The sequence below is a fragment of the Microcaecilia unicolor genome, chromosome 1 (genome assembly GCF_901765095.1).
Source record: "Microcaecilia unicolor chromosome 1, aMicUni1.1, whole genome shotgun sequence".
Taxonomy (NCBI): Eukaryota; Metazoa; Chordata; class Amphibia; order Gymnophiona; family Siphonopidae; genus Microcaecilia; species Microcaecilia unicolor.
In genome coordinates, this window is record NC_044031.1 from 721,628,464 (window position 1) to 721,640,731 (window position 12,268).

The 12,268-nt window shown below is 44.7% G+C and overlaps 1 protein-coding gene across 2 annotated transcripts in view; it reads left to right on the forward strand.

The window, feature by feature from the left end:
• SPATA5L1 (spermatogenesis associated 5 like 1) overlaps window positions 1-11,120 on the forward strand; it is a 45,045-nt gene extending 33,925 nt beyond the window's left edge. For both annotated transcript variants that reach the window (XM_030189575.1, XM_030189576.1), the window contains 2 exons: window positions 7,364-7,489; window positions 10,020-11,120. In XM_030189575.1, coding sequence (XP_030045435.1) covers window positions 7,364-7,489; window positions 10,020-10,223 — 330 coding nt within the window. In that variant the 3' untranslated portion in view covers window positions 10,224-11,120. The remainder of the gene's footprint in view (window positions 1-7,363; window positions 7,490-10,019) is intronic.
• The last annotated feature ends 1,148 nt before the right edge of the window (window positions 11,121-12,268 follow it).

The following is a 12,268-nucleotide window of genomic DNA, read 5'->3' on the forward strand; positions in this document are numbered from 1 at the left end:
GGCAGCACATGACCACATATAGGGAGGCAAAAGTTTGCTCTCTATCTCCACCTGCTGGTAGATGGACACAACCCACCAGTCTATGGATTGATCAGCTATGATTAATGGAAAGAAAATTATCAGGTATGATACATAATTTTACCTTATAGAGGTACTTGACAGGGTTGCCCTCTTTCTCCACTACTGTTTGCACTGACTCCTGGATCCCACTCCTAGATCCACTAATTAGGGAAATGCTGACCAATCTGTAGCTAACTGGCATTAAGCTTGGCTCCTCAGAATTTAAAATCTCTGCTTTTGCCGATGACCTCCTAGTACACCTCTCCCATCCTATGGAGTTCTTGCCTGTACTTTTGTAGAGCTTCGCTGAATATGGGGGTCTTCTCAGGCTTCAAACTTAACATGGACAAATCAGAAGGACTGGCTACATCCGCCTCTCTTCAACAGCAATGAGTGGGAGACTTTCCCTTAAAGTGGGCCTCTGGAGGGTGTATCTATTTGGGCATCTATCTACCAGGCTCTTTTTCATTCCAATACTGAGATCCTTTTAAAGCAGATTTCCCAGCGACTTACCGTTTGGAACGTCCTCCCACTTTCTCTTTCTGGCAGAATGAGCCTCTATCGCACAGTTATATTCCTCCACATGGCTCTGTTTTTAGACACATCCCTATATGGCTGACTAAGTGTGACTTACAGATATTGCATTGGCTTTTGGCAAAATTTAGTTGGAAAGGGAAGAAACCTAAACTTGATGAAATTGTAATTAGGGGTTTGGGTGTACCACACTTGCAGAACTATAACATTGCATGCCTATTTCCTCATCTTAATGATTGGATGCACAAATCAGAAGAATACACTCCCTGGTCCTCCAACTCCCTAGTTTTTTGTTCGCTCCATTACATCCCCATTACCTTCTCCATGCATCCTTAGGAACGTTACCATGAGCATTTAAACACCACCTTTTGTTGAAACCAATGAGGGAAGTCTGGTGCATTTTATTATCCCGGCTACATCGAAATCCTGATTGCTCTAATCTATTGCCTTGTGAGGAATTTGGCTTTTACTCCAGGGCATGCAGTCTTTAGTCACTGGGCATCTCTGAGACTGGTCTCTGTTGGCTGATCTCTTAACTGCAGGGGGTGAGCTAAAATCCTGTGCTTCTTTACAACAAACTCTGGGGATACACCCTACTGAGATATTTGCTTATCTGTGGGTTTTGCATTATATTACTAAGCTTTTGAAAAAGCAATTGTTCTCGGGACATTGCTCCTTCCTTGGACACTTCTTTTGACCCATCTGACCAGCCACAGACTTCAGTTTCAGGCTTATATAAGCTATTTGCGAAGATTGCTCATGGGAGGACTTATGATGCTATCCTTTCAAAATAAAACATGGGACTGGGAGTTTCAGTTACAACGTGCTGACTTACTTGCATCCATACAGCCATAGGAGCCAACTTTTCAAAATTATTGGGGATGCTAAGCCCATTGGAAATGACCCCGTCCTGGACACATACAAGGAATTTTCTCAATATTGGGGGCGCTCAAGCACCCACAGAGTCTGCTCCAATGCATACAGCGAATCTCATTTATGATTTATAACGCCCTCCAAAGGGAGTGTCAATTCCGCATCCTGACTAGAGCGTACTTCTCACTGAGATGAGCATTTTATGCTGGGTGTGTTACCTCTTCTCAGTGTCTTAAATGTGGTACACAAGATAATACATCCTCCCATGCACTCTGATTTTGTTCATTGGTTAGGGGATATTGGATTAAAATGTTGACATTTCTTGAGGGGTTCATGGGGAAATCCATCATCCAGTCTGTGCTGGTGGTTCTTTTTGGCAAGATGGGATATTGTGGCCCACTTACTAAATTCCAATGGATTTTAGTTTATAAAGCATGTATCATTGGCAAAACAAAATGTTTATTGCAACATTGGGTTTTGGACTACTTACCTGCCTTTTGGCATTGAAGGAATACTTTTCATGCCCTGATGGTAATGGAATCTCGAGATGGCTGTTGTACGGCCAAACGTAAAACATTTTTCTAGGATTATATTCAGCGGCTTCCTTCATGGGCACACAGTCTCATTCTCAATTATTTAAATTTATACCTACTTTGACCAGGTGACTGGGATTTCTTGTTAGGTTGTGGGGGAGGAAAGGGGGGTAGAGGTTGTGGGGGGGGGGGGGGTCCTGGTTGTATTCTGCTGTTAATGTTAATAATCTGATGGAGGGTTATAAGAACCCAAACTCTCCACAGTCATTTGACTATTGTTGATTTTGCTGTTGTCATATTGCTCTCATCTTTGCTTTGTTTTTTGAATTACAATAAAAAAAACATTGAACCTAAATAAGTAAATAAATAATATATTTGTGTTTCTCCGAGGACAAGCAGGCTGCTTGTTCTCACTGATGGGTGACGTCCACGGCAGCCCCTCCAATCGGAATCTTCACTAGCAAAAGCCTTTGCTAGCCCTCGCGCGCCGATGCGCACCGCGCATGCGCGGCCGTCTTCCCACCCGAACCGGCTCGTGCTGGCCAGTCTTTTTTTGTCCGTGCTCGGTACGGTCGTGTTTCGCCGTTCGCGCCCCAAAAAGTTGACCTCGCGCGTCGTTTTTCGACTTTGTTCTCAAAAAAAAAAAAAAAGGGTGTCGGGAGGAGGCCTCTTGGTTTTCTCCCTCCCCGTACTTCGAGTGTTTTGCCCCGGTAAGTTTTCTTTCGTCGTCGGGGTAGGCCCTACTTAGGCCTCGGTCGAAGTTTTCTTCTCTCTGTTTTTGTGGTGCCATTTTCGCCATTTCGAGTTTTGATCTCGCCGGCGCGATTTTTCCGCCCATGACATCGAAGTCTTCCAGCGGCTTCAAGAAGTGCACCCAGTGCGCCCGGGTAATCTCGCTCACTGACAGGCACGCGTCGTGTCTTCAGTGTCTGGGGGCTGGGCACCGCCCTCAGGCCTGTAGTCTGTGTTCCCTTTTACAAAAGCGGACTCAGGTAGCGAGGTTAGCCCAGTGGAACATTTTGTTCTCGGGCTCTTCATCGGCATCGGGAGTATTGACTGCCTCGACGTCGTCGGCGCCTGGACCTTCATCCTCGCCCCCGATTGCATCGAGTGCATCGAGGCATCGGCCCTCTGCATCGGGGCGTCATCGGAAGGCTGCGTCGGTGTCGGTGGCATCGAGACCTCCTCGTCTGCTGATGTCGTCGGACGGTGGTGCTTCGTCTGGAGTGCAGGTGAGGGCTGTCCATTCCCCTGCTGGTGGCGGTGAGCCTTCGGGTGGGTCTCACATGATTCAGGAAAACGATTGGCTATGCTCTCTGGACTTGAAGGACGCCTACACGCACATCCCGATACTGCCAGCTCACAGACAGTATCTGCGATTTCAGCTGGGCACACGTCACTTCCAGTACTGTGTGCTACCCTTTGGGCTCGCCTCTGCGCCCAGAGTGTTCACCAAGTGCTTGGCTGTAGTAGCAGCGGCACTTCGCAGACTGGGGGTCCACGTGTTCCCATACCTCGACGATTGGCTGGTGAAGAACACATCCGAGGCAGGAGCCCTGCAGTCCATGCAGATGACTATTCGCCTCCTGGAGCTACTGGGGTTTGTGATAAATTACCCAAAGTCCCATCTTCTCCCAGTGCAGAAACTCGAATTCATAGGAGCTCTGCTGGATTCTCGGACGGCTCGCGCCTATCTCCCAGAGGCGAGAGCCAACAACTTGTTGTCCCTCGTCTCGCGGGTGCGAGCGTCCCAGCAGATCACAGCTCGGCAGATGTTGAGTTTGCTGGGCCACATGGCTTCCACAGTTCATGTGACTCCCATGGCCCGCCTTCACATGAGATCTGCTCAATGGACCCTAGCTTCCCAGTGGTTTCAGGCTGCTGGGGATCTAGAAGACGTGATCCACCTGTCCACGAGTTTTCTCAAATCCCTGTATTGGTGGACAGTTTGCTCCAATTTGACTCTGGGACGTCCCTTCCAAATTCCTCAGCCACAAAAAGTGCTGACCACGGATGCGTCTCTCCTGGGATGGGGAGCTCATGTCGATGGGCTTCACACCCAAGGAAGCTGGTCCCTCCAGGAACGCGATCTGCAGATCAATCTTCTGGAGTTACGAGCGATCTGGAACGCTCTGAAGGCTTTCAGAGATCGGCTGTCCCACCAAATTATCCAAATTCAGACAGACAACCAGGTTGCCATGTACTACGTCAACAAGCAGGGGGGCACCGGATCTCGCCCCCTGTGTCAGGAAGCCGTCAGCATGTGGCTTTGGGCTCGCCGTCACGGCATGGTGCTCCAAGCCACATATCTGGCAGGCGTAAACAACAGTCTGGCCGACAGGTTGAGCAGGATTATGCAACCTCACGAGTGGTCGCTCAATTCCCGGGTAGTGCGACAGATCTTCCAGGTGTGGGGCACCCCCTTGGTAGATCTCTTCGCATCTCGAGCCAACCACAAAGTCCCTCAGTTCTGTTCCAGGCTTCAGGCCCACGGCAGACTGGCATCGGATGCCTTCCTCCTGGACTGGGGGGAGGGTCTGCTGTATGCTTATCCTCCCATACCTCTGGTGGGGAAGACTTTGAAACTCAAGCAAGACAGAGGCACCATGATTCTGATTGCTCCTTTTTGGCCGCGTCAGATCTGGTTCCCTCTTCTTCTGGAGTTGTCCTCCGAAGAACCGTGGAGATTGGAGTGTTTTCCGACCCTCATCACGCAGGACGAAGGGGCGCTTCTGCATCCCAACCTCCGGTCCCTGGCTCTCACGGCCTGGATGTTGAGAGCATAGACTTTGCCTCTTTGGGTCTGCCAGAGGGTGTCTCCCGTGTCTTGCTTGCTTCCAGGAAAGATTCCACTAAGAGGAGTTACTTCTTTTTATGGAGGAGGTTTGCCGTCTGGTGTGACAGCAAGGCCCTAGATCCTCGCTCTTGTCCTACACAGACCCTGCTTGAATACCTTCTGCACTTGTCTGAGTCCGGTCTCAAGACCAACTCTGTAAGGGTTCACCTTAGAGCGATCAGTGCATACCATTACCGTGTGGAAGGTAAGCCGATCTCAGGACAGCCTTTAGTTGTTCGCTTTATGAGAGGTTTGCTTTTGTCAAAGCCCCCTGTCAAGCCTCCTACAGTGTCATGGGATCTCAATGTCGTTCTCACCCAGCTGATGAAACCTCCTTTTGAGCCACTGGATTCCTGCCATCTGAAGTACTTGACCTGGAAGGTCATTTTCTTGGTGGCAGTTACTTCAGCTCGTAGAGTCAGTGAGCTTCAGGCCCTGGTAGCCCAGGCCCCTTACACCAAATTTCATCATAACAGAGTAGTCCTCCACACTCACCCTAAGTTCTTGCCAAAGGTTGTGTCGGAGTTCCATCTGAACCAGTCAATTGTCTTGCCAACATTCTTTCCCCGTCCTCATTCCTGCCCTGCTGAACGTCAGCTGCACACATTGGACTGCAAGAGAGCATTGGCCTTCTATCTGGAGCGGACACAGCCCAACAGACAGTCCGCCCAATTGTTTGTTTCTTTTGATCCCAACAGGAGGGGAGTGGCTGTAGGAAAACGCACCATATCCAATTGGCTAGCAGATTGCATTTCCTTTACTTACGCGCAGGCTGGGCTGGCTCTTGAGGGTCATGTCACGGCTCATAATGTTAGAGCCATGGCAGCGTCGGTAGCCCACTTGAAGTCAGCCACTATTGAAGAGATTTGCAAAGCTGCGACGTGGTCATCTGTCCACACATTCACATCTCATTACTGCCTGCAGCAGGATACCCGACGCGACAGTCGGTTCGGGCAGTCAGTGCTTCAGAATCTGTTTGGGGTTTAGAATCCAACTCCACCCCCCTAGGCCCATGTTTGTTCTGTTCCAGGCTGCACTCTCAGTTAGTTGGTAAATTTTTTAGGTCAATCTCAGTTATGTCCTCGCCGTTGCGAGGCCCAATTGACCATGGTTGTTGTTTTGAGTGAGCCTGGGGGCTAGGGATACCCCATCAGTGAGAACAAGCAGCCTGCTTGTTCTCGGAGAAAGCGAATGCTACATACCTGTAGAAGGTATTCTCCGAGGACAGCAGGCTGATTGTTCTTACCAACCCGCCCGCCTCCCCTTTGGAGTTGTGTCTTCCCTTCTCTTTGTCTTGCTACATATGAGACTGGCCGGCACGAGCCAGTTCGGGCGGGAAGACGGCCGCGCATTGGCGCGCGAGGGCTAGCAAAGGCTTTTGCTAGTGAAGATTCCGATTGGAGGGGCTGCCGTGGACGTCACCCATCAGTGAGAACAATCAGCCTGCTGTCCTCGGAGAATACCTTCTACAGGTATGTAGCATTCGCTTTATATGATCACTGCTGCCACTTTTATAAATGTCATTTGGGCCTTCTATTCAGCAGGTTAAATGTAAACATATAAAATGTTCCATGTAGTGACTTGAGTGTCACTAGTACCTAGCTAATTTTTCTTTGCCACCTTCACCCTGCCCATCCTCTGTGCCTTTTTGCAATATGAATAGTTCCGGGTTGACTGGCAACCACTGATTGTTTACAAGTTCATTAGAAAATTGACCTGGGTGTGATGCCATGTTTAAGTGTCAAACTGAAATTATGTTCCCTTTTTTTTTTTTTTTCAACGGTTTTTATTGATGAATTCACATGTTAAACATTTCCATATCAAACAGTATAGATCTGGTAACAAATAATGCTATCTTATACTAATTAACCTGAAATTTCTATCATCAAAGTTTTTATCAATCTTTTCTCCCCTATCCCTTCCCTCCTTTCTTCTTATATATTTGTGAACGTATGCATGTACAATTACAGGTCAAATGGCTAACGATTAACAATAAACGTATATATTAAACTCCAACAATTATGTCTCGTGCTTTACTTTGTGTAATATTGCCCTGTCTATATCCCAACAGTATTTGCAGATGAGTCCACTTAATGTATTCTTCCAGAGGATTACACTCCTAGCTAATAGTACACAAGTCCCTCCTATATGCGAGGACTATTGCCCTTTCCAAAGCTAGGCCCCCCTCCCCCCCTCCCTCCCACTCTACTATTATGGTCCAGGAATCAACTCACTTTACCTTTTTGTTGTTCATGTTGCTGTTTCTATTTTGGTGGGATCTGCAAGAGTTTGTCTATGCATGGAGAACACACAGATAAGTACTGCAGGGGACCTATGTCTGAGAAGGACCTCCTGCTCTTTAGGTTGGGAAGGACTGTGACTAATATTGAAATGACTCCCCCAGGGAAAGGAGACAGGCTGCATTAGTACATAGCACACCCACTTGAATAGCCAATAGCAAGTATACAGCTAATGAATACTTGTCTTTTTCCTGAGTTTACTTTTTGGTCTTTTTATTCCATCATAGGCAAGGCTCGCCATACTGAAACTCTTCACTGCAAAGATTCCCATGGATTCGTGTGTGTGCTTGGAAACATTAGCAGCTAAAACAAATCTCTTCTCTGGAGCTGATCTGGAAAATTTCTGTAAAGAGGTAAGGGGTATTAGCTATGAAGAAAATTGGCATTGATTCATGTCATGTTATGTATGTATGTAATTCCAACAATTATGTAACAGAAATAAACCAAATAAGGCATATTCTCAGACTGAGTGGAAAAACACGGGCTATAGGTCAGTTAGAAAACAGAAAAGGAAAAATGGCATCCCTAAGCATACAAAATCTGACCGTATTCCATGAATAGGTAACATATACATATAGTAACATAGTAGATGAAGGCAGAAAAAGACCTGCACAGTCCATCCAGTCTGCCCAACAAGATAACTCATATTTGCTACTTTTTGTGTATACCCTACTTTGATTTGTACCTGTGCTCTTCAGGGCACAGACCGTATAAGTCTGCCCCGCCTCCCAACCACCGGCTCTGGCACAGACCGTATAAGTATGCCCAGCACTATCCCCGCCTCCCAACCACCAGCCCCGCCTCCCGATAATATGGGTAATATGGGGGGAGAGAGAAATTTAGAAAAAGAAAAATAGTGTCAAAACAATAAATTCTGTATAACCACAATGAAGTCAATTCTTTATAGGTCAGTAAAAGGTACCAAAATGCTGGGCACTAAGCTAGTATTTTATAACAGCAAAGTTGCTCACCAAATCTGTCATAGAAGATTTGTGTAAGTCCACTAGGCATGACCACTTAATGCCATGTCTATGCCAGGCGTTAAAAGCAGCAGTGGGCACATGAACACACTGTATAGTTGGGAGAGGCATTGATATGTTGGGGGCATCAATATCAACACTCCCTTTGCAAATGCGCCTGAGAGAAGTTAGGTGCTCAGTTTACAGAATAAGGGCATAAGTCAGTTATATGCGCAACTGCGAATTAGTGCTTAATGCCAATTATTAGTACTTCTCACTAGTTTTGTGCCATTTAATTATTATGCATATAACTGAGCCTATTCTATAACTGGGTGCCTTACTTTAGGTGCCGTTTATAGAATCGGGGGCAGTACGCCTCCTTTCATCTTCATCTAACAGGTAATGCTCCTCCACCCTTTGAACTTCCATCTTCTCTTGTGCTGAAATCAATTCCTTCAAATGCACAGGATCAAGAAACATAATCTTTCCTTGAATATGTATCATACATTTTCAAGAAAATTTCAACCATGAAAAAGTACATAAGTTCAGCAAAACATAGAAGCAGGGAACATATTGTAACCAAAACTGGGTTTATATGGCCAGTAATGGATCAAACCAGATAACTCACAACAAGAACTCTTTTAATAGACCAAGGGGTATGTTTACTAAGCGTTGGCATTTCTAACGTGCCCTTAAAATTAAGAGGCGTGTTAAGCGCCAACACGCCTATAAATTTCTTGGGCACATTAGGGGTTTAGCCTGTGTAAACCATTTACCGTGTTTAAAAATGCGTAACGCCCCATAGCGCACCTTAGTAACATAGGCGCTAGTATAAATTGTAGTTTCTCCAGAGACATACAATGGGGGAAAACATTTATTACCTCAGGCCTTAAGTGTGTTTGCTTATAGTGATCAATTACTATTAAACTGTGGTTTATTTGTGGTGTCTTGGTTAAGATAAATGTTGGATCTGTTTGTAGCCTTGATACCCAAAGTAGGCTAGTCCAGTACTAAAAGGAAAAATAACTCTTTGCATCCAATTTCATCCCAATTTTCTGAACTGTATCAAAATTATATCTGCTAAGGCGAGCAAAATTCTATGCTGATTAGTGAGTGACAACAGTGTGGTAAGTAAAAGCAAAGGCCTCTTTACCTTATATGTTGGTTTTCAATAATATTTCAATTGTGATATTGGATTGGAAAGCTGCAAAAACCAACCTAGGCAGCCTGTGAAAAGCTGAGGTCAAGTAGTGCAATCACAGTATACCAATTATATGTTTGTTAGTAATACCATAATTATCTATTCATCAAACCCTGAAAATCAAAATTTTTTTTTCTGGATGGTAAAAGGCAGGGGAATATTCATTAGTTGTAGTTCGGGATGCTTATCATATTAGTATGTTGTGCCTAGGGTTTACCATAGGCTCCCAGAAAAAGGAGGACGGATTGAGCCAGCCGGGTTTTACTTCCATTGCTTTCAATGGAAAGCAATGGAAGTAAAACCCGGCTGGTTGTGCCCCCTACCCCATAGAATAGGTTCTTGGATCCTCCTCACTGTGGGCTAAGATGAAAGAAAGGAAAGATGTTTTGCAGGTTAAATTTTTCTTGATTATGTTGTTTTCTGTTTTTTTTATACTACTGGCAAGATCTTCGAGTTGTGTTTTAGTGAACATTATAAAAATAAAATGTATAGAAGTTCGTTATGGGTATGTTAGTAACCTGACGACTTAACTTGATTCAGTTCTGCAACAGTACTGTAAGCACTCACGCAAAATACCTGGGAGACAGAAAATGAAAGTTAGCAGTTTGTTTAGGCTATGCTTGGCTCTGGCATAATCTCAAACCCATTTCTGAAAGGTTTTATACATACCTAAATGCACATCATCCACCAAATAAATGACAACTCGGACCTTCTTTTTTGTAGGCAGCTTTATTAGCATTACAGGAGAATGGACTTGAGGCCACTGCCGTGCAACAGGAGCATTTTGACAGGTTGCTGACAACCATGAAGCCATCCATAAATCAACAGGACCTGGAGTCTTATGAACGGATATTCAAAAGGCAGGAATTCTACTCAGAAACTGCTAAAAGAGAAGTTATGAGTAATAGTGGAGATTTTGTCATATAATATTTGCACTGAAAACAAAAAAAAAATGTTTCATTGAAAGCCTTGCTGAGAACAATGATATTTATTTGTATATTAATCTGATGATGTTGCAGTGTGTTTCTTCCTGAAGGACATTTTGTGATCTCACTAACGGTGCTGACCTTAAGTAAACAATCATGTTTAACTAGTGCAGTTTGGATTTTTTTATATGTTCAATTCTAATTGCTACCTGGTAACACTCATTTTTAAAAAGGGTTGCAGAGGTGACCCAGGAAATATATAGAGCCTGATGTCATTGCTGGGCAAAATGGTAGAGACTATTATAAAAGAACAATTATATGTAGAGGGGCACTTAAAAGACAATATCAGAGGGACCTGGCTAAGGCAAAGTGTTAATAAAATATGGCCACAGGAAGAATTGGGAAAGGATTGATAATACAGTGTTATCAGGAGTATATTTATTTTATTTCTCATTTATATTTATCAGTGTTGGTCCTCCCCATTTCAGAAGATGTAAAGAAATGGGCACAGGTGACCAGAGAGGAATACACTGCCACATGATGCAGGGCTCCACATTAGGAAACTTTGCCCAGGAAAAGGATCTAGGTATCATTGTTGATTACTATGTTGGACTTCTCTGCTCAGTATGTAGCAGCAGTAAGTAGATAGAATGTTAGGAACTATTATGAAAGGAATGGAGAACAAAACCGGGAATACCACACTCGACCACATGAATTTCCGGAAGGCACTTAAAACCGAACTGTTCAGAAGGGCATACCCCACCAACCCAACATTAAAAAACCTGGACATCTGTGACACAACTTAACCAAAGATCATAACGGACATATCCTAATTCTTCTTCCCACTCTAAGCTCTCCACAATTGTCTTTACCTTACATGTATCTCACTCTATCATAATATCACCTTGATTTTAATCGCAATTTGTAGTGGAGGAGTGGCTTAGTGGTTAGGGTGGTGGACTTTGGTCCTGAGGAACTGACTTCAATTCCCGGCACAGGCAGCTCCTTGTGACTCTGGGCAAGTCACTTAACCCTCCATTGCCCGCCGCATTGAGCCTGCCATGAGTGGGAAAGCGCGGGGTACAAATGTAACAAAAAAAATACAAAAAATAAAATTTGTTCATACCGAAATCGGCTAACGCCGATTACGGTACCATTTAAGCCACATTGAGCATGCAAAAAGGTGGGAAAATGTGGTATACAAATGCAACAAATAAATTAAGCTGTTCCAAATAGCATATTTTACTATTCGGCCAAATCGGAATAATGAAAAATTATTGTTTGGCCAAATACAAATACCGAATATAAATAATGGGCATTGAGCTTTAACATTAAAAATAATAATAAAAGACGCAACGTAATATCAGGGTTTATTTCAGTAGTGATGCAATCCCCTAGGCAGCTGCCTGTACTGTGAATTCTGTACACGACTAATTCGCAGTCTCTATGGCCTGCCAGCTAGACAGCCTGTACTACAAGCTCTCAGCTACAGCCTATCCTACCTGCCCAATCCGGGTCATGAGGCAGCCCGCTGTAAGCTCTTCACTGCTTGCAGTCTATACTGCCTCTCCAAGGCTATTACACTTCTTTAGGTTTCTGAGAGACCTGTGCAGATAACACTCAAGACAGTTATCATATAGATAATAAAACAACTTTTATTTGCATACTGAAGAATCTCTGCATACAGCTGCCAGGAACAAAGGATTACAGGAACATATAAGAACAGCAAATCCAACAATCCTTTCTGTCCATCAGTTGGAGGCTGGTCTACAGGAGCCCTTCCCCTGATGCAGCTGTGCAAAACAGGGTTTCCCTGTCGGGTATTGATTGAAGTCTGCAGAGAAATTCTGGCGATTGAATAAGATAAGACTGTTTAATTGTTTATCTGCAGCCTTATGAATTGCTTCTCTTTGTCAGACCATAGTTTTCACTCTGTTATTTTGTACTATGTGGAGTTTTTTTTGGACTATGGAATATTTTTGGCCAGTGATGCTTGTTAGTCCTGTCTCTATACATCTGTAAGGAGCGGGAGCTGTTCACCAAGGT